Consider the following 24445-nt stretch of genomic DNA (forward strand, 5'->3'; position numbering starts at 1 on the left):
TTATGCTAAGCGTGCCACATTTAGTTGATCCTACTTTACGGCGCTTACGATTCGGATATGCTTGTCAGTTACGCTAAAAAGATAATATTAGAAAGAATCCCGCAAGATCCCAAACGTCCCGTTGAAATAATTATCGATTCCGATTGGAAGGGATTGCAAATAAAACAATTGAAATGCAACAAACTAACCGTAGAAATTCGTTTTTACAGACTACCAAATGGAGAAATCATATCTCAAGTATTCGGTGAAGAGGATATCCCGGAAAATGTATCGATATCGCAAATCAGCCAAACGACTGCACGTAGCGATTTAAGAGGTGAAATGCAGTCAGAGGCATTAAAAAACGAGAATTTTTAATATATTTCTTTTTATAATAATTAAGTTTATTTTATAAAATCGATTGCACAGAGTTTTTGTATAATGTTTCAACTTTACTTCTGAAATAAAAAAAAAAACTAATAAATATTTACAAAAATATCGTTATCTTTGTTGGACCCCGTTTCGCAAATAGTACTCAGGTAGCACAGTTAGAAAACTTAGATCAACTTCAAAAGCATTTTATCAATGATACTATTTGGATATTTCATTATTTACTATTATTTTTATTAAAAAAATGTAATTGCAGACAATTGTGACGGTTTTGAGGTTATGGCAGACATTTTTGAAACTTCCAAAAATAAATCAAATTTCGAATGTACTTTAAAAAAACTGAAATTTTAATATGTTATTTATTATAGTATTTGAAGCCTACGTTTTATACGGCAGACATTTTCTCCGGTAATAAGATTGCATTCATATGGGATTCAAATGGGATTATTTTAATAATAATTTATCGACAAAATCCGCAATCACTTAGTTGCCAACCAAATATAAAAATATACTAGCTGCTGCCACTGTGCATTAATTAAATCCTGCCTCTGCCTATGCGACTTCTTAGAACGCCCGCGATTATGATTAACACTGCTGAATGTATTGGAAAATAGGTGCAAGAGAACCTTCACCAGGGATAATTTTTGGTCTATATAAGAAGGGTTATTTTGGCTCCGTGTCGCTCTGTTCTTATCGTTGGATTCTTCTGCGTACCTTTCTGCGTACCTTGATTTAACTTCGTTGCGTATTCTTTTGTGCTCTTGACCGTCTTTATCAATTATTAATTATCCAACAAATATTGAGAATCAGTGTAGGAAATAGTAATAAGTGGTAAAAATCAGTGCGGAAGATTATTAAGTTTAGAGAATTGTTAAACCATTGTTGTTACTAATTATTGTCACTAGCCGCCATTATAAGTTTAAAGAATTATTACCCTCTATCGATCCGTGTTAATTTCAGGTAACATGATAATTTTTCGATATTTTACTAAATACTTCTAGTTTTTTTTTAATGAGAAGGTTTATACATCTTAATTGTATAATATCTCCGAGACAACTAATACCAATATTCATGATGGTTGCTAATACAATCAACCTGAAATAATAAAATAAATGTTATGCAAGCTGTTTGCAATAGAAGCAAGCAAAACCTTTAGTTCTAATCGATATTATTTGTGCTTCTGTCGGTGTTTATCGAATAAAAAATTATGTATATAATAATCCTGAGTTTGAATATCAATAACAACTTATCTTTTTGTATTTCAAATATCATTTTGTTACTTTTTTTTATGATACAGTTCTGTTACTTTGAAGTAACAATGGCCTATAAGGGAAATTTCTGTATATTTAGGATAAAGCATGTGTGTTCAGTCAAATGTTGAAACAAGTTGAGGAATTTGTTTTAGCGAACAATTCTTGACCATGTTTATTAGTTTTATTACAGAAGAGCTATAAAGTTACCAGAGGGGATAGATTTTTACGAAAAAAATTGGTGATACTTACTTAATTTACACCGGTCGTGTATCCTTTGACAAAATTCATCGTATTCTGTAAGCCGCAGGAATCGATATAATTTATTGACTTTTAAAACTGACTTTACATTTTGTTTACGTCAGGAACACAAAGGAATCCGTAAGAAAAGAGGGTATCCTGTTTTTACCAATGTAGATAAACAATTACATAAAAATATTAAAAAGAGACCAAAAACAGTACTTCCAATATAAACGTACGAAAAAATGAAGTAGCACATTGGCCAATGTTTTCGGACAATAGAGGATGCTGCAAAAATTCCAGGAGTAAAAGAATTCCGAAAATAAAATGTAAAAAATGCAATGTACATGTATGTTTAACGCCAGATAAAAAATACTTCGTAGAATTTCACGCTTAAGTTTTTCTATGCAGAAGTGGAAACATTTTGGGCCGTTTTTTCCTGAAAGTAACACTGTGAATTTATTGTAATAAAATTGTTTAAACCCGAAAATTTTTTTCATCTGCATATATATGTTTATAATTTTGATTTTCAGTTCTAAGAATTATTTTTTATTTATAACAAAAATTCGGCCCATAGAGAGTTAAGAGACTCAGCGAAGGGAAACATTGTTACTCTGAGGGAAGCATAAAAATTTAATTAAATTTAAGGTCGCACATTTGTTATCAACACTGTATGTAATCTAATTTTTGTATTAAATGTTTTGAGAACCAGAGCTACGGTGAACGATATTCTACGCAATTCACCTAGAAATCCTCAATTCCTCCTTATCCACTTGATTTTCTCGGAATCTTCTCATTATTTGTTATTCTTTATTGTTATTTAATCTTTTGGAAAAACGAATCTTCCTGGTCCTTGTTAAACTCGGTGAATGTAGAGTGGCTAAAACAGGCTTAGCAACTAAATACTAGTATACTTGTCGTTAGGACATGTAACAATGATTTAATTCAAAAATTAAATTGAATATACAAATAGTAAGAAACTACCGAGGATTTTCAAGATAATATTAACAATGAGTTGTTGGTTCCTTTATATATTTTTCTTTTATTTTACCACACCGTTGAGTTGGTTTTATACTTGAATAACATAATATACATGCGTTTTTTTCTAATGCTTGTGCTATTTGTATCTATTTATTTGAACTTTAATATTATAAATATATAGGATCCTAAATCGTGATGAATTTGTGTATGATTTATGCATGGTCTGTCTACGAAATGCTCTAACTAATGATTCCTCAGATAATTCTCTAAACAATCAGATTTTCTCTTCTGTAGACATCAGACAATTGCTTTTCTCAATATAATTAAGTACTTAGGAATCACGATTATTAAAATCGATCTCCTTACTATTTATATCCATTATTTTGGCGAAATTTAAGTTTCGAATATTTTGTGTGGTTAGATATATTTGAAATTCGCGCTCTAACGTCTGTTTTATTTCTACAACATTATTGAATCCATTCCGAGTTCAGCCAAGGGAGTGTGTTTACTGATACTCTTCATGTCCTTAATATCTGCAATCAAGAATTTATATTTTTACAAATATAATAATATGGGATTCGAAAAGAGGTGAGTCAATCCGTTGATTACCCGAACCGGAATTTTCGTTTTCTGGCAGACTTCTCTAACCATTCAAGTATTCACGGGTAATACCTCGGTCAACCCTCTTTACGAATGCTCATTATATTTGGAATAAAAGTGCTCACTCTCACAAAAATAATAATTGCAGCAATAGTATTGTTAAAATAAAACTTACTCATAATGTTTAGCATAGTATCTACAATTTATTCACATCTTTGCTAATTACTTGTTTTTCAGGTATCATCATACTAGAAACCACAGGTTTACTTTGTAACAAAAATTTACCAAGCTCTTGTAAACATGATGCTATGTCTTGTTGTTGGGTACCAGCAATTAAAAGTTCTTTATCGTCCTTTTGCATGCCGGCAACAATACCGACTTCTTTGATTGGTCCCCATTGAATGGCTAATCCAGGAAAACCATCTTTTATTCGTTTTTCACATATTCTTTCTATAATAGAATTAGCCATGCCGTAATTCGTTTGACCGCCACATCCTCTTCCACAAGAAACAGAGGAGAAGACTACGAAGTGTCGAAGATCTGGACAGAGTTCTCTAGTTACCTCGTCAAAATATTTCGTTGCCCAAGCTTTTCCTTTGAAAGGCTCTTGAAAACTATCAATCGTTTGATTTGCACAAATTCGATCATCCAAAGAAGCCGCGAGATTAAATATACCATCAACGGGACCTTCATCTATAGCCGTTTTCACAATAAGCTCACAGTCTTCTCTTTTAGTGGCATCGAGACCAACAAGGATTTTGATATTCACGCCATACGATTCCCATATTTTCATTCTCATGCGCTGATAACCAGTTTTTACACCGTTCCGCGAAGTAATGATAATATTTTTAGCGTTTCTTAGAATTAACCAATCGATTAATTCTAAACCGATACCTCCTAAGCCACCAACAATAATATAACTTTTGTTCGGAATACACATGTAAGAAGGTTCAGCTAAGATGGGTCTTATCATTGGTTCCTTTTCTTCCTGTATCTTTATGAGTACCTACGAAATTTCTAATGTATATTTCTGAACAATTTAAGATTGTTTAAGTATATGAGCGTTCAAACAACTAACATAGACTTACTTTTCCAATATGTTTTCCAGCTACCATGTATCTAATTCCCGCTTCTACTTGGTCTTTATCGAAAACTGTTCTATTTAGCGGTTTAATAACATTCTTCTTAAGTAGTTTGCTGAATTCCGAACTAATTTCGTTACTCATTATTTCAAAAGAACTCATAATTGTATCCAACATTATGACATGAAAACTGATCTCTTTCATAAAGAATTCTATGCTTAACGGAACATCTGCGACAAAGTCAAACTTCCCAATTTCTAAAAATCGTCCTCCGTAGGCCAGACAACGGAGGGATGCCAAACGTTTCTCATCAGCTAAAGAATTTAGAACAATGTCTACACCTGCGCCATCGGTTTGTTTCAATACAAGTTGTTCGAAGCTAGTATCTCGAGAATTTCCAATATGATTATCATCGATGCTAGGAAATGTTTTTTTAATGAATTGACGTTTTTCTAGTGTACTAACGGTAGTAAATACTTCGCAGCCTTCATAAAGGGCTAAATTTATCGCAGCTTGGCCAACACCACCACTACCAGCATGGATAAGAACTTTATCACCCTTCTTCATTTTTCCGTACGTATAAAGAGCAGCAACAGATGTGCAATATACAGACGGTACTGTCGCTGCATCTTCTAAACTCCAATTCTCAGGTACAGTCCAAGAAAAAGTCTCGTTTAATTTGCAAAAATTTGATATACACCTGCAATGAATATTATGTACGCCATTTTCTATTATTTCAAAATGAAAACTGAATTTATGTTCGTCTTGTACGTTTCAGTTTACCTATTTCGATTCATCCCCATAATGCGACGACCATTAAAACTGATTCCGCTATATTCAAATCCAATTTCGTTGAATATTTCTCTTTTACTTTCAACTTTTGATGCTAATTTACCCGTCGCAATCAATACGTCTTTAAAATTCAGCGATGCGTAATAAATATTTACAAGATCTTCCTTTTGATAGTCTTCTGTAATTGGTCCTTCAACCCAACGCATCGAACTCAAATCTCCATGGAGCTGTTAAGAAATATTATTATATTATTTTATAATATATTAATGCTAATAAATATAATATTAAGTTTTCGAATAAAAATACCAATTGACTGATGAATGCATGATATGCAAGCTTGGGTTCCGAAGGTGGAAGTAGTTGATGCCTATATGATCCATAAATATTTCCTGGTCGTAAGACATTCATAACAAGATCTGTTTTAATTGTTCGGAATAAAGAGATATTTCTGATGAAAATTTGGGTGCTTTGTTATCTTGAATTAGAAGTGCTCGAAATATTTCACCACCTGGTTCTTTCCGTAAACAAGTGATGAATCCTAAAAGACCACTCTCGAAGTTTTTTTCCTCAACAAGTATCACTCTGGTGTCATTATTGATCGTTTTGATTTATTGGCCAGCATTGTTTGCACTTGTTTTAACCATTGAAATTCATTACTATTAACGTTAATAAACAGAGTTTTTTGTGGAATTTTCTGTATCTTTCTTAACAATACCCATGATTCCTTAGAGGTACGTTTCTCCAAAACTATACCTAATTGAAACTCCTGTAAAATTGAAGAATCCAATGGTGTAAAGGTTTTCTCACGAGATAAAATAAAAGCGCCGGATATCGTTGATTGTAAAAGTTCCTTCAAGTTGTTCTTCTTCTCTTTGGTCAACAAACAAGATCCCACAGCTAATAGCGAGGAACTATTTAATTCTCTGTTATTCAATTTGGTAACTGTGATCTCTTTAGGAATATCTTGTTTGTGAAATTTGTTTGGTGGTGCAACTACATTAACGTTTGCTCGAATCGAAGGTAATTTACTTAGAATATCTGAAAGAATTGGAGAAACAAGTTCCTCTGCTGATATGTTGTCTTTATCATCAACGAGTTCTATTGTCGTCACATTTCTAACTGGTATATTTTCCAAAGTAATGTGCATAGATAACGTTAATACTTTTCGCAATGACATTTCCTTCTTATCACGATAAGCAATGAATCGATATTCTTCGATAATTGGATGATTGGTAGATCTTTTTCGAGTTATCGTGTGGAATCTCGTATTACTAATTTCTATACCAGGAGCTACAATTACGTCAATCTGTTTAAATAATCGTATAGGTATATCTGAAATTAAATGATTCTGTGCTATGAATAATGGATAAATAATGATTTAATAAATATGATTATATTCTAATAAGATTAAAAATTTACATTGTTTATCATTGGCAATACTTTCAAGATATTTTTGATGAGTTTCAACATCTATTACCAATTTTCGAATTCCAATTGGCGCAAGTAAATCTCTATTATCTAAACTTAAGATTTTATCTGCAGAATGTTATCAATGAATGCAACCCAATTCTGCTTCCATTCGATGTGTCCTTTACTTGCAGAAACTGATGCACTGTGCATACTTCGAAAGATGCCGGAATATTGGTAACCACGTAACATTAATTCTTTGTAGATATCCTCCTCATTTAATTCTTCTTCCTCCTCGTCATTATTATCTTTTATCAAATCAAGAAGTTCTTTATCTCTCGATAAATTTTTTGCAATATTAATAATTCCGGTTACAATAACATCATTACTCTCAATTATTTCGAATTTACCACTGCCTATAAATTTGTAAATCAAAACATATTACATTCTTTCAAAATAATTTGCTCATATTTCTGAAAGTAATTACCTTTTTGAATCATGACAGTCATTACCACTTTGCCTTCTTTTGGAATATTTGTAGCACGAATAATCTTTACATCTTCAAAGATAACAGATACTTCTGTGTACAGCTGTCCTATATTCCTACCCATGGTTTCCCAGACTAGACATAAATATCCTGTTGCAGGAAACAAATTTCTGCCATCGATCATGTGACCTTGTAAGTATTGGAAATGTTCATCCTGGATCGATATCTCAATCATTTGATCTCCGGAGTTAATTTTCTCTTCCACCTTGTAGGATGTTACGTACCAATCATACGAATGTTCCCATCTAAACATCAAATTATATTCAACTTTTATGCAAGATTCCCAAATTTTTTCGATTATTCATTTTTTGTCCTTTGAATATTCAAATATTTGTTACCTAATAAGTGGAGATATCATTGGAGTACCTCGACTAACTGGGTATTCTACGTGTGGATATAATTTAGAAAGGTCTAGTTGTACGCCAGTATTATAAAGCTTTCCTAAACCTCGTAGAAAAACTGCCAAATTATCTTCATGATCTCGTTGATTTAATACAATATTCGTTACCGTGGGTTGCAATGATTTTCTCAATATCGCTTGTAATAGACCGTGCGGTGCAATTTCAATCGTGACAGCATTGTTGGGGATAAGATCTAACATTTCTTCGAAAAGTACAGGTTTCATAAAGTTATTGGCATGATACTCGCTGGACGAGAATTGAGCGGCTGAACTCGACCATTCGTTACGAGGTACCGATGTACTAAGCCATTTTTTACTTCGAGGTTTAGCTACAGGTATTGCGTTTTTTAACTGTGCCAAAAATTTCTTTCCAGCAGCTTCGACGTAACGGCTATGATAAGGTATATTACAGCACGATACCTCTTGTACAAAAATGTTCATTTCCTAGTAAACGTAAATATATTACATGAGCTAATTTACAAAATTATTTTACAATTAGGTAATTCTTTTCATCGTTTGTACGAGGTCTGCTCAAAAAGTATCATAAATTTTGAATTCTCGCGGGTTACGTATATTCGATTTTCAATTTTTTTGTGGTGTTATATTTGTACTCATGTTCCTCACTTATACTGACAAGTTCGGTTACTTTGAATGTTCGGTTAATTTTTGACAGCTATTTTGCTTGGTCGTGTTTTGGCTCATCTTCGATTTTTGCCTATTTTTCGGCTTTCGCATCATGATAACAACACAAATAAAAAAACCAAAAACAACACGATAATGATGCTACAGCCCCCTTTGCCCCATTCAAAGTAATCGCCATCAAATATTATACACTTGTGCTAACGTTTTTTCCAATCCTCGAAGCACTTCAAAAAATCATTTTTAGTGATCTTTTTCGGCTCCTCCTTCGATGCCGTCTTTATCTTCTCAATCTTCAGTTTCGGGAACGAGAAAAAGTCACAGGGGGCCAGATCTAGTGAATACAGTGACTGCGGTATCATTATTGTGTTGTTTTTGGCCAAAAATTCGAGCACAAGCATCTATGTGTGCGCAGGGGCGTTATCGGTTCGGGCGTTCGATGCAAAAGCCGAAAAATAAGCAAAAATTGAAGATGAAGACATAAACACGACCAAGAAAAATAGCTATCCAAAATTAACAGAACATTCAAAGTTGCCAAACTTGTCAGCATAAGTTAGGAACATGAGTACCAACATACTTACACTTTTTTACACACACAACATATTGATACTTTTTGAACAGACCTCGTATCATAATCTGCTGAAAACGAACCTGCAGTTTTTTAATAAATATTTTAACCGATTCAGCTGGTCCACTAATTGTTGAATTTTGAGGTCCATTATGACATGCGACGTCAACATCAGGCGGACATAATTTTGTTATATCTTTATAACCAAGCCCTACCGCCGCCATAGAACCGTACATTATTTTTTCTTCTATCGAGACTCTTCCTCGCCAATAGGCTGCCAAAATCATTTCCTCCGCAGTCAAACATCCGTCTGCGTATGCGCAACCAAGTTCCCCAAAAGAATGTCCGATTATATAGTCCGGTACTATACCCACAGAAGTTAAAAGATCCATCAAGCCGATCTGTACAGATTTTCTTTTCTATTATTAGATCTTATCAAATGTATTCATATATTGCAAATATAAACATATTTATCAGCATTACCTGAAAAGCAGAAATTCCAACGAACGAGTGCAAGATATTGTCAAATATCGTTTTATCGTTGTCGCTAAAAATCTTATAAATATTCAGTTTATATGGTTTTAACACTTCGTCGCATTTTTGTAACGCTTTAGCAAATATTGGAAACTTCATCAGTGCTTGACCTAATAGATTTCCAGTTCCATACGATACGTTTAATCATTGTAATAGTAATTGTTTGTAAATATTATAATTTAACGTGTATAAAAAAACAAATGAAAAAAGTGTTCGTACCCATTCCAAGACTCTGTGAACCCATTCCAGAGAAGACAAAGAAAATTGGCCTCTTCATATCAGAAAAATGCTCGATTTCCTGGATTTGTTTATTAAATTTTTGAAAACCAGTTATCGTGAATCCTCGATATAAATGCTTCGGTATGTTTTTAAGATAAATATCATGAAGAAGACGAATATATTCTACGTCTACCGATCTGTTTTTGATCTACCGAAAAAATTATAAAAATTGTATTAACGCGATGTTAACAAATAGAATTCTTCTTCTTTCTATAATACAAAATACTGCTTCGTATTACGTACGTCATTTAATATGGCTATTACTGCTTCTTCTGTACGTCCAGAAACAACTACGAGTCTAGGCAAATCGTCGTTCGGCAATCCATTATTGACCTTTTTCTTTGGGTTTGATTTGAGTAACACGTGAGCATTAGCACCACCAAAGCCGGAAGAATTAATGCCTATATATTCACCATCTAACGGAGTCGTCTCAGTAACAATTTTAATTCGTCCTTCCATAAGAGCTTTTATTTCATTGCGTGGTCGATTAAAATTTAGGTTTGGTGGTATTAGGCTTGACTCCATTGATATAATTGCCTATAAGAAACAAATATTGAAGAATAATTTTCTCGTTTTACGTTTACCTTTTACGTTTACTTACCTTAACGACGGAACAAAGTCCACTGGCAGCTTCAGCATGACCCATATTTGATTTTAAAGAACCGACCAATAGAGAATTAGTTCTGTTTTTAGTGAAAACGCTGTCTATAGCATTCGCTTCTTCAACATCACCAACTGTCGTTCCAGTACAATGAGCTTCGACGTAAGAAACACTAGTCGTTGGTACACCGCACTCGTTATAAAGTTCTCTAAAAAGAGTACTTTGCATTTTGCTAGAAGGAAACATTATTCCTTCTTCTTTATAACCATCGCAATTTGTTTTCGCATGACAAACTGTAGCATAGATTCTTTTAGCATTCTTTGCTTTTTGCAGAAATGCTACAACGGCGGCTTCGCTACGCGCGAAACCGGTTGCATCTTGGTCGAAACATCTGCTACGACCATCCTTAGATAACACCCCTTTTAAAATGTTCCAAGAATTAATAAAGTCGTAATATTTGGAAACATAAAATAAAGACAAAAGTACAAATATTTCAACAAATTTATATATTCAATACCTAAACGATTAAAGTGCAAAGATATGTTGGGATTCAGGCAAAGATTTGATCCACAGACGATTGCGTAATCGCATTCTCCGCTACGTATAGCTTTATAAGCGTGTTCTATCGCATGAAGACTTGAACTACAAGCGGCTTCTATATTATATGATGGTCCAGATAAATTTAAACAAAATGAAATTCTATTAGCCCACGTAGATTTGTTACAACCAACGACCCCAAAGCCATTTATCTATCAATAAAAAGATGTATTGTTTATTTGATGAACCTATATACGAGTAATCGTGTAATCTGTAAGTTGAATCACTTCAACGTTTAACCTACCATACTATTGTCATAGAAAAATGATTTCTCGGATTCGCAGAAACCTACGCCAATGAATACACCTGTATTCGTCCCGCTCAAATCTTGTGGATTTACTCCAGCATCTATAATAGCTTCGTAAGTATGTTCCAATAACATTCTACTCATAGGGTCCATCGCGTGAGCTTGCTTAGAATGAATTCCAAAAAATAATGCATCGAATTTCTGAATGTTGTTAATTTTTCCGGTTCGTTGTGGAATTTCCGGATTGTCTTATGTGAACAAATGATAATAATAGAAACATTTAATGTTAAATTATCCGTTAAATCTAATAATTTATATTTATATAATCGATACCTGATTTCCAACGACGAAAGTCATCAGTGACACAATCTTTACGATTAAATAGATTATCTTTTAATTCTTCTACATTACTAGACTCGGCAAATCTTCCAGCTATCCCAGAAATGACAACTTCTTCGCCTGATTCTGGGTGAGCAAAATCGAAATATTTGTTTGATTCCGTTGCTGCTTCACTCTTATTCATGATGTTTTTTTCGTTTATCCACCGCGAAGTAGCAAATAGAAATATGAACTGAACTTTAAGTTAAGCGTATTTTCACGATTATTGAAATCGGAGATAAATCCTTTTTTAGAACAATGCTATATTTTCTTTCAAATGTCACGTTATGTCATGAAACTTTTTGCGCACACCTTAAATAATCTACTTAAATTATGTATCTGCATTTAAATATGACTTATATCTTGTCTGTTATCCTATTACGATAAAGCAAAATGTCTATAATGAATCAGCATTATTAATATTAATAAATACTGAATTTATATTTTACATAATTGTTGTATCACTTTTTTCTAGTAGTTTTATTAATATACATGTTGTTTCGGAAAATGTGGGCATAATTTCAGGGATAGATTTAATACGCTAAAATAAGACAAAAATGTATATGAATATGCCTGATGTGACCTTGTTTCTTAATTAAAGTTGCTATATTGTTTAGTAGTATTTCTAACTACTCTGTTGAATGTTTTTTTTAATTGTTTACAAATAACTCTTCTTATTTCATTCACGATATTTTTGCCTGCTCTATAAACATTATTAAACTTAGTCCAAGACCAGTTCCATTGGTGACCTTTTCCTCTGAAAATGGGACATTAAATCTTAATTTGGAGGTTAGGTATATACAGGGTTTTTCACCTTACTTGAGCACCTTAAATATATCGCTTATTTTTTATGATAGAAAAAATGTCAAGAGGAAAAAAATATTCTGTTCAAAGGCTCGAATACGGTGATGGGCCGAAATTTTTTCTCAAATCAAATGGGCTCAAATTTTTCTCAATTTTTTCTCTTCTCGTTTTTTGAGATTTCAAGGTCATCATATTTTTTTTAAATAGGATTACATATTTTCACTACGCTAGTCTTATAGCCTATTAAAAACCAAATCTAGAGAGGTGCAACATGTTGACTTCCAGATGACTTTTACCGAGAAAATTGTGAAATATTGTCTCTTGTACATGAGAAGATTTTTTGCTTGGATGAGTGTCTTACACGTTGATTGCATTTGTTTCTTCTATACCGTCCTTCGAGCGCGTACTGAAATTCCTGACAAACTTTTTACAATTTTTTCTATCATAAAAAATAACCGATATATTTAAGGTGCTCAAGTTTGGTGAAGGACCCTGTATATTTTTATTTATTGGTTATAATAGAATGCTTGTTTATCGACTCATATAAATTTATCATTATACACGTAAAAAAAACGCCCACTAGAGAAAGGTAACTATTGAAACAGTAATTAAATTGAGAGTTTACTGTAATGATATAAAAAATTAAAAATATTGATTGCAGAGTTAATTACGTGAAATTCACAACAATTTTTCTTTTATTCCGTTCTTTTTACATCGAATTCATCATTGTTGTTTTACTTCTGTGTCAAAAATGTACTTATGTATATTTTGTGTTTTCGATAAAATCTTGTCAATTAGAACTTAGTTATTTTTGTCTTCTTATTTTATTGTAAAATAGATCAAAATACGTAACCAAATGTTTCGGTAGTTAGATTACAGTTGTTTGAATGTGTACAATATTGACGGATCACAAAAATAAATATAATAATAAAGACGAGTTTAAGTCAGAGTTTGTCACAGTGACGATTAATCATTATTGTCACTGTGATTCTGTTTACCATTTAAAAATGGTACTGTGATTGTACAAGTACATCATGATAAATAATTTATTAAATAAATCCATTATCTTAGGTAACGAACAATTTTGTTTTTAACACTATTTCCCAGCGTTGTACACAACAGTTACCAATAATAATAATAACAATTACGTTACTCTTATCAGTTAAAATCCAAAGATAAATCATTTTTTCTGGTCACATATATATTTATACATATAAATATATAAATAACCACTAAACCTACCGATACTTTATGTATACCAATTTGTACCGAGAGTGATTAAATGTCCACTTTAAAAAAAAAACATATATTTTAATATTGAATGAGATTTTAGTCAATTGTATGTTGAACAAAATAATTTCTTTTACTTAGAAATGAATAATATACATTTCATCCCTTTTCACCGTATTTTTTATAAGTTACAGAATTTTTACAAATTACAGGACGCGATCATTTGACCGCGCGTAGTAGGTTTAGTGTTAATCAATAAAATTACCTGTTGAACGACCGACGCCTTGTTTTTCTTTGTTTTCTTGTCGTCGAAAATGCACTTATAGGTGGATGTTGGGAATCGTTTATTTATGAGGAATGAGGGTAAGTGAAAATAAATTAAAATATATTTTTTGAGCCCAGTCAGTACTAATAAGTACAATTTATTTGGCTCGTTGCAGGGAAAAGCCTTTCGGCATAAAAACCCTCGTTGAAATACAGTTGATGATGATGTGTCGCTGGCTTGCCTATCGACAGCTATCGATGATGATGGTCTTCCAAAAGCAGATTATAATTTTGGCCACGTGCTTTCTTCTTTTGTTCCTTTGTTCTGCTGATGTAATAGTAGCGCAGGAGTGTAGTTCTCTTCGATGTGATCGCTCGCAGGTCTCGTGGTAGAATAGCATTTAAGCGTGAAAGCTTTTATAGAAAAAGATGATGCAACTCGCGGACCAATTACCGAAAAGCTAGACAATTTAGCTGTCGATGCATATTATTGGACTAACAGTAATGGTGGGAAAACGCGTACTAGAAGAAAGAAAGCGCCCTGCAAGGAGCTCGCTGCGCTCCTTTATTACACCGTAACTAAGATGTTTCTTTGTCGCTATATCTTGGCACGCGTCGATACGTCTCGAAACGTCCAGATGATTGTCACTCACTCGTTTGCGTAGGATTACGCAACATTACTAGTTAAATTTGTCTGATACTTTATTTCTTTTCAATGTATAATATTTTCTATTGAGACATACTTGCGTGCATATATTGAAACAGACGATTGTTCCCGTAATTAAGCAAAGGTGAAAAATACTTTTTACTTTCAATGTCAAGGGACATGCGTAGAAGGGTTCATTGATTGTAATCTTTGTCGGTCATGCTCCAAATGGAGTGCAGAACACTAGCTTTAAAAGAAGAAAACTATTTTCTATGATAGTTAGTATAAAATATCAGTCATTTATAAAAATATATTCCATCAATTTCTTTAAACCTCCGAACGAAAAATCTGTGAAGCTGCTTATTAAGAATTCGATAGATAAAAGTTATTATATCAAATTTCACCCGGAAAAATATTCTAATTAGAAAGATTAATAAAAATATAAACTTGTTAATTTGTCGAACGAATGTACCAGTCAACACATTAATATACTTAGATGTTCCATTGATTTATAATAGAAGTAAGTACTATAACCATAAATAATCATATGTAATTTTTATTTTAAGTTTACGTAACATATTTTTGTCTACTGTTTTTTCGAAGCCTTGAATTATGATACACTCTTATATACCATTGCAAAAGACAGTGCTTTTCGCATAAGCTAAAAAGAATTTAAATTATCATGAAAGCAGTCAATGCAATATCGATAATAATTTAATACTTACCCCAGCAAAAACTTGGTGCGATGAGACAAACATATTTCCGATTGATAAAAAGCACGGTTTTCCACTTCTAGCTATTATAAATAGTAGCAATTTTTGTGTATGTATAGATAATGTATAAAACGGAACGTCACACCTATAAACAAATATTCTATTGTCATCCTTATACAAGCTTGCTTTTTTAAACGATAGAAGAAAAAGTAATTGGAAAAAAATATTTTAAAGTTCTATAACAAAAATTATTTTGCTTCCTATTACTGACCAATAAATATTAAAATATTATAAAATAAACAAATTTAATATGTCCTTACAATTCTTCAAGAACTGCAACGCTATGATCCAACAATCTTTGTCCAAGATAAAAATTGATATACACAGTAAATGCTGTACCTGTTACATAAAGGATGCATTCTATTTTGTCTTCTAGAGTTTTTAATAATACCGAAAATTGAAGAATCTAAAAGAAAAGGTAAAAGTATAATTTGGTAGTAAAAAGCCTTTCTTTGATATTTTTAAACTTGTTTCAAACACAAAACACATAATTCTATAATAACACATTTTTATTGAAACGAAATCGTAATATTTTAATGTGCAGAAATCGTGCAAACCTATGTTCTTAAAAAATGTTTTTTAACAAACGGTTCTAACAGCACAAGTAATAAAACATAGTAATTTCTACGTAATCGACATAGTCCTAAAATTGTCATGTTAAAAGCTTAAAACGTTTATAGTAAAATACAATACGAACATATAGTATAATATATAGTATAATATTCTGTATAATATATAGTATATAGTATAATATATAATATAATTATATATTATATACTGTTATATTATTATATATATATATAATATATAGAATAATATAAGTTAATATATATATATTTGTTATATTAATATAGTTATTATAATATAACATAATACAGTTAATATATATTATTGTTATATGTTAGGTTCGGGAAAAAGAAATCCATTATTTTTACGTGAACTTCAAGACTTTATTTAACTTTGTTTGGATTGTTTGATTTGGGTCAAATATGGACCATCTTGTTCTATCATCTGTTGCCATTTTAAAGATTGCTTCATTATGCCCCTCTCATAAAATTCTTGGTCTCTATTGTCGAAGAACTCTTGTAATCGATTTTTGCCATCTTCTCTTAATGTCAATTTCTTATCATTAAGGAAGTTTGGCAATGCAAGAAAAACATGGTAATCGCTTGGTGTCAGATTCAGACTATATGATAGATGCATCAAAACTTCCTAAAAAAGCTCCCAGAGTTTCTGGCTAGTCACTATAGACGTGTGTGGCCTGACGTTGTCCTAAGGAACACAATACTTCTTCTGTTGGCCAATTTTGGCCAATCGCTAGCTTCAAACGGTCCATTAGTTGACAGTAGAGATCCGAATTATTACGGATCTTATTTTTTTTTATTTTTTTTTACTTTTTTTTTGCACGTTATTAGTTGTTACAGTATCGAGACCATAAACACCATCCACAATTTCAGCCACCTGGCTTGCATTTTCACCTTTATCAAAGAGAACTAAAATGTACCGAATTTTCTCTTCGTTGACTTTCATTTTTAACACCCTGCAATTTACAACTGAATGGACAAAACAATAATCAGCAAACGAATTTTTTTAGTGAAATGACAGCTTTCCAATGAGCATAAATTTAAAATTGCTTGATCTATATTTTACAAGATATCGATCACTAAAGTCATCCATCGAAAAAATAATGGATTTCTTATTACCCAACTTAATATTATCATAATTATAATATATATAATATTATTTATATACTATTATATATTATACTATTATATATTGTAAATATATTTTATATACTATACTACATTATATAACATATAATAAATAATATATAATATAATATAATATATAGTATAATAATCAATAATATCTTAAAAATGCATTAAAATAATAAAAAATTTGTTATTAAAATAAAAACAAAACAAGATATTGATAACTTATAAAAATTCGCTGCTATTTCCAGCATCTTGGACTTACACATAAAAAGTTAAACATGAAAAGAATCATTGCGAGAAGAATTAAAATCAAGTAGACAACATTCGAAACGTAACTAAGCATCTCGACGTATCTTAAAAATAAATGAATATTTAAGTTTTAAAAATTATTATAAAGAATTAAAAGAATAATTTTCCGCTTACTCAATAGATATTTTATGACGATTTACAATGTCACTTATCCAATTGTATTCTTCCGTTAGTGTATTAAAATATTTAATATTTTGTCCGGTTTGCTGATTCCTTTCAAATGGTTGGCGAATTTTTATTCTAAGTATAAGAAACAGCACAGTAAAAAAATTGATTAGAAAATATTTAACACGCAAATAAATAAAAACTAACAGTCCAACAAGAAACGTACTTAATAATGCTACATTGACAGCAAGCGTGCTGTATGAAAACCAAAAATGTTGAAAGACTAAGACTGCCAACTACTGTCACCATTAAAACCCCTATTGTTTGGTAAAGAAGCATCGTATAATATAGCATCCCAGCGTTACCAATATTATTTTCGATTAAAGGTAATGTTAATTGGTTAACCTTCAATTTGCCAGTAGAATATAAAAAAGCATTGAAAATTGATGGAGAAATGATTAAAAAGCAGTTAATATCAAAAAAAACTGTAAAAATTGAAAAAAATATATATTGCAGAATAATGAATCGGATACTATTGGCTAATAATTACTCAAACTTACACATTAAAGCATATACAAAAGATTTGCTTTGAACAGTATACTTTTTCAAAATATTAAGTTCTTGAAGGTCGGAACATTTCTCGTGATCAAGTTTAAAGCGAACAATAAGTAATTTAATCTTGAAATTAAGAAGACATTGTTTGTATATAAAATATTTTTAAACTAAAGCAAGAAATATAATTATAAAATAAAAGTCTACTTACTGTTACGAAGCGAAAATAACTAATAGTATAAGCAGAAATGAAAGTAAGACCGGAAATGACTCTTTGAATCAGTTTAATAGTTGATTTCCCGATCAATTTAGTAGTGAAAAGCTCATACAGCTGCATGAATAAACAATTTATATAATGTTTTTAGAAAACCACATGTCGCAACAATATTATAATTAATAACGCTAATAGAAGATGTATTTCTATTTATTTTCAATTTAACTATTAAAAATATAATGATTTTGGGAAAAACAGGCACTGCTTAATAACGACTTATATTAAAATAAAGATTATATATAAGATAATGAAAATTACGATTACCATTTGAAAATAAAATGGTATTGAGTAGATAATTAGAACGGAACAAAACAACAACTGATCCCTAGAGTTTCGGTCAGGATGTAGATTCGCCAAACACTGAAATAAACGATTTGAAAAAAGAAAATGACTTTTCGCGAGATCTTGATTTTTCAAAGACATGGTAAAGTGTCTTACGAATTTCTTCAGCCAACTGAACGAAATACTACCATTTACTTGTACTTAATTAATTCAAATTGCTACCTATTACAAATAATGTGAAATTGAAAAAAGCAGTCTAATAATTGAAGTGCTATAAATTAATCAATATAATTACTAGTGAGAATTTTTTCCTATCTTATAGCTTTTCTATGTAAAATATTTTCTATCGGGACATACTTGCTTGCATGTATTGAAACATATGGTGATTCGCATAATTAAACAAGGAGAGAAAATATTTTTTACTTTCAATATCTGTGGACATGCGCAGAAGGGTTGCTTGATTGCAGTCCGTGTCAGTTGGACTTCGAACGCCGTGCAGGACACTAGCTTTAAAAAAAGAGAATCATTTCCTACGGCATTTCGTATAATATGCTTGACTTTTACGCAATAACTATTACGACAAATGTTTTCTACTTTCGTAAAGGTTTTTATTAAGAATATAACAACAAGAAATTAATATATTAAATCTTACCTTAATGAATATTCTAAATAGAAAGTATAATAGAAACATAAACTTATTAATTTGTAAAGCGAATGTACCTGTCAACACATTAATATACTTAGATGTGTCATTTATTTCTAATATAAGTAAGTATTTTAACAATTAATATTCATTTGTTATTTTTATTTTGAATTTTTGTAACATATTTTTATCTACTGTTTTTTCGAAACTCTTGAATTATGGTACACTTTTATATACCATTGCAAAAGAAAGTGCTTTTCGCATAAGCTAAAAAGAATTTAAATTATCATGAAAACAGCCAATGCAATATCGATAATAATTAAATACTTACCCCAGCAAAAACTTGGTGCGATGAGACAAACATATTTCCGATTGATAAAAAGCACGGTTTTCCACTTCTAGCTATTATAAATAGTAGCAATTTTTGTGTATTTATGGATAATGTATAAAACGGAACGTCACACCTATAAACAAATATTCTATTATCATCCTTACACAAGCTTGCTTTTTTAAACGATAGAAGAAAAAGTAGTTGGAAAAAAATATTGTAAAGTTCTATAATAAAAATTATTTTACATCATATTACTGACCAATAAATAATAAAATATTACAAAATAAACAAATTTATTATGTCCTTACAATTCTTCAAGAACTGCATTGCTATGATTCATCAACCTTTGTCCAAGATAAAAATTTATATACACAGTAAAAGCTGCACCAGTTACATAAAGGATGCATTCTATTTTGTTTTCTAGAGTTTTTAATAATACCGAAAATTGAAGAATCTAAAAGAAAAAATAAATGGTTATTTTTATAGTGAACAGACTTTTTGTGAAATTTTTAAACTTGATGCAAACATAAAACACATAATTCTATAATAACACATTTTTATTGAAACGAAATTTTAATATTGTTAAGTGCAGTAATCGTGAAAACTTGTGTTTTTAAAAATGTTTTTTAACAAACGGTTATAACAGCACAAGTAATAAAACATAGCAGTCCCTACGTAAGCGACATAGTCGAAAAATCGTCGTTTTTACAGCTCAAAACGTTTATAATAAAATACGATACAAACATATAGTATAATATATAGTATAATATTCTGTATAATATATAGTATATAGTATAATATATAATATAATATATAGTATATTATTCAATAATATATTAAAAACGCTATCAAAATGATAAAAAAAATTTTTCATTAAAATAAAAACAAAACAAGATATTGATAGCATATAAAAATTCGATGCTGTTTCCAGCGTCTTTGACTTACACATAAAAAGTTAAACATGAAAACAATCATTATGAGAAGAATTACAAGCAAGTAGACAACGTTTGAAAAGTATCTAAGCATCTCGACGTATCTTAAAAATAAACGAATATTTAAATTTTAAAAATTATAATAAAGAATTAGGAGATTAATTTTCTACTTACTCAATAGATATTCTATGATGATTTACAATGTCACTTATCCATTTGTATTCTTCCGTTAGGGTATTGAAGTATGTAGTATTTTGTCCGGCTTGCTGATTTCTTTCAAATGGTTGACGAATTTTTATTCTGTGTAACAGAAATAACACACTAACAAAATTCATTCGAAAATATTTAATACGCAAATAAATAAAAACTGACTGTCTTACAAGATACGTACTTAATAATGCTACATTGACAGCAAGCGTGTTGTATGAAAACCAAAAATGTTGAAAGACTAAGACCACCAATTACAGTCACCATTAAAATCCCTATTGTTTGATAAAGAAGCATCGTATAATATAGCATCCCAGCGTTACCAATATTATTTTCGATTAAAGGTAATGTTATTTGGTTATCCTTTAATTTTCCAGGAGAATATAAAAAAGCATTAAAAATTGATGGAGATATTATTAAAAAGCAGTTAATATTAAAGAAAACTGTAAAAGTTAAAGAAAATATATATTGAAGTATCAAATACTATTGGCTAATAATTATTTATACTTACACATTAAAGCATATACAAAAGATTTGCTTTGAACAGTATACTTTTTCAAAATATTAAGTTCTTGAAGGTCGGAACATTTCTCGTGATCAAGTTTAAAGCGAACAATAAGTAATTTAATCTTGAAATTAAGAAGACATTGTTTATATATAAAATATTTTTAAAGTAAAGCAAGAAATATAATTATAAAATAAAAGTCTACTAACTGTTACGAAGCGAAAATAATTATTAGTATAAGTAGAAATGAAAATAAGGCCTGAAACTGCTCTCTGAATCAGTTGTATTGTTGATTGCCTGATCATTTTAGTTGTGTAAAGCTCATACATCTGCATGAATAAACAATTTATATAATATTTTTAGACAGCTACATTTCCCAACAATATTATAATTAATAACGCTAATAGGAGATGTTTTTATATTTACTTTCAATGTAACTATTCAAATATAATGATTTTTGGACAAAAAACAGACACTGCTTAATAACCAATAATAAATTAAAATAAAGATTTCCTACAAAATAATGAAAACTACGATTACTATTTGAAAATAAAGTGGTAGCGTGTAGATAATTACGACGGAACAAAACAACAACTGATCCCTAGAGTTTCGATTTGGACGTTGATTCATCAAAAACTGAAATAAACGATTTGAAAAAAGGAAATGACGTTTCTCGAGATCTCGATTTTTTAAAGACATGGTAAAGTGTCTTACTAAATCCTCTAGATAACTGAACGAAATACTACCATCTACTTGTACTTAACTAATTCAAATTGCAACCTATTACAAATAATGTAAAATTGACACAAGCAGTGTGATAATTGAAGTGCTATAAATTAATCAATATTATTACTAGTGAGAATTTTTTCCTATCTTATAGCTATTCTATGTAAAATATTTTCTATCGGGACATACTTGCTTGCATGTAGCGAAACATATGGTGATTCGCATAATTAAACAGGGGGAAAAAATACTTTTTACTTTCAATATTTGTAGACATGCGCAGAAGGGTTGCTTTATTGCAGTCTTGGTCAGTTGCACTTCGACAGCCGTGCAGGACACTAGCTTCAAAATAGAGAATCATTTCCTTCGACAGTATTTATAGTACGCTTTATTTTTACGCAATAACTATTCCGACAAATGTATTCTACTTTTGTGAGGAATTTATTAAGAATATAACAAGAAATTAATATATTAAATCTTACCTTAATGAATATTCTAAATAGAATGTATAATAAAAATATAAACTTATTAATTTCTAAGGCGAATGTACCCATCAACACTTTAAAATACTTAGATGTGTCATTTATTTCTAATATAAGTAAGTATTTTAACAATTAATATTCATTTGTTATTTTTATTCTGAATTTTTGTAAAAGATTTTCTTTTACTGTTTTTTTGAAAGCTTTGAATTATTGTGCACTCTTATATACCATTGCAAAAGAAAGTGCTTTTCGCATAAGCTAAAAATAATTTAAATTATCATGAAGCAGTCAATGCAATATCAATAATAATTTAATACTTACCTCAGCAAAAGTTTGGTGCGATGAGACAAACATATTTCCGATTGATAAAAAGCAAGGTTTTCCACTTCTAGCTATTATAAGTAGTAGCAATTTTTGTGTATGTATAGATAATGTATAAAACGGAACGTCACACCTATAAACAAATATTCCATTGTCATCCTTATACAAGCTTATTTTTTTATACGATAGAAGAAAAAGAAATTGGAAAAAAATATTTAAAAGTTCAAATACAAAAATTATTTACTTCCTATTACTGACCAATAAATATTAAAATATTACTTAATAAACAAATTTAATATGTCCTTACAATTCTTCACGAACAGCATCGCTATGATTTAGCAACCTTTGTCCAAGATAAAAATTGATATACACAGTAAATGCTGTACCAGTTACATAAAGGATGCATTCTATCTTGTCTTCTAGAGTTTTTAATAATACCGAAAATTGAAGAATCTAAAAGAAAAAATAAATGCTTATTTTTATAGTGAACAGACTTTCTGTGAAATTTTTAAACTTGATGCAAACACAAAACACATAATTCTATAATAACACATTTTTATTGAAACGAAATTGTAATATTTTTAAGTGCAGTAATCGTGAAAACATATGTTTTTAAAAATGTTTTTTAACAAACGGTTATAACAGCACAAGTAATAAAACATAGCAATCTTTACGTAAACAAAATAGTGTAAAAATCCTCGTGTTTACAGCTTAAAACGGTTATTGTAAAATACAATCCGAACATATAGTATAATGTATAGTATAATATTCAATATAATATATAGTATGTAGTATAATATATAATAATAATATGTAGTATAATATATATAATATATACTATATTATATTACATAAAATATAATATATAGTAATAAATAATATATAGTAATATATTGAATAATTTTCTAAAAATTCATTAATATAATAAAATAATTTTTTCATTAAAAAAAAAACAATACAAGATATTGATTACATATAAAATTTCGCTGTTATTTCCAGCGTCTCTGACTTACACATAAAAAGTTAAACATGAAAACAATCATTATAAGAACAACATTAATAAAGTAGACAACGTTTGAAAAGTATCTAAGCATCTCAACGTATCTTAAAAAAAAAGAATTATTAAATTTTAATAAAATTTAATGAATTAAAATATTTATTTCCACTTACTCAATAGATATTCTATGACGTTTTACAATGTCACTTATCCAATTATATTCTTCCGTTAGTGTATTGAAGTATTTAGTATTTTGCCCGGCTTGCTGATACTTTGCAAATGGTTGACGAATTTTTATTCTGTGTAACAGAAATAACAAACTAACAAAATTGATTGGAAAATATATAATACGCAAATAAATAAAAACTGACTTTCCTACAAGATACGTACTTAAGAATGCTACATTGACAGCAAGCGTGCTGGATGAAAACCAAAAATGCTGAAATACTAAGACTGCCAATTACTGTCACCAATAAAACCCCTATTGTTTGGTAAAGAAGCATCGTATAATATAGCATCCCAGCGTTATCAATATTATTTTCGATTAAAGGTAATGTTAATTGGTTATCTTCTAATATGCCAAGATAATATAAAAAAGCATTAAAAATTGATGGAGATATAATTAAAAAGCAGTTAACATTAAAGAAAACTGTAAAAGTTAAAGAAAATATATTGCAGAAATTTTAACCAAATACTATTCGCTAATAATTACTCAAACTTACACAATAAAGCATATACAAAAGATTTGCTTTGAACAGTATACTTTTTCAAAACATTAAGTTCTTGAAGGTTGGAATATTTTTCGTGATCAAGTTTAAAACGAACAATAAGTAATTTAA

At 30.1% G+C, this 24445-nt stretch overlaps 1 protein-coding gene and 1 long non-coding RNA gene across 2 annotated transcripts; one reads left to right on the plus strand and one right to left on the minus strand.

The window, feature by feature from the left end:
• Nucleotides 1-2877: 2877 nt before the first annotated feature.
• Nucleotides 2878-11656, minus strand: LOC122513549 (fatty acid synthase-like). Its single transcript, XM_043629953.1, is given in 21 exon segments — nt 2878-3305; nt 3308-3373; nt 3616-3645; nt 3648-4446; nt 4529-5222; nt 5306-5541; nt 5621-5733; nt 5736-5907; nt 5910-6646; nt 6734-6850; nt 6853-7137; nt 7209-7513; nt 7607-8112; nt 8959-9276; nt 9359-9519; nt 9629-9836; nt 9932-10225; nt 10290-10708; nt 10807-11038; nt 11131-11381; nt 11467-11656. Coding segments are annotated over 21 exon segments (6267 nt in total). The 3' UTR covers nt 2878-3171.
• Nucleotides 11657-18905: 7249 nt separating this feature from the next.
• On the plus strand, nt 18906-20115 carry LOC122526752. The gene is made up of 2 exons (XR_006306204.1): nt 18906-19233; nt 19357-20115. It is a non-coding gene; the product is annotated as an uncharacterized LOC122526752 (long non-coding RNA).
• Nucleotides 20116-24445: the final 4330 nt, after the last annotated feature.

The sequence above is a fragment of the Polistes fuscatus genome, unplaced genomic scaffold (genome assembly GCF_010416935.1).
Source record: "Polistes fuscatus isolate 324 unplaced genomic scaffold, CU_Pfus_HIC Scaffold12, whole genome shotgun sequence".
Lineage (NCBI taxonomy): Eukaryota > Metazoa > Arthropoda > Insecta > Hymenoptera > Vespidae > Polistes > Polistes fuscatus.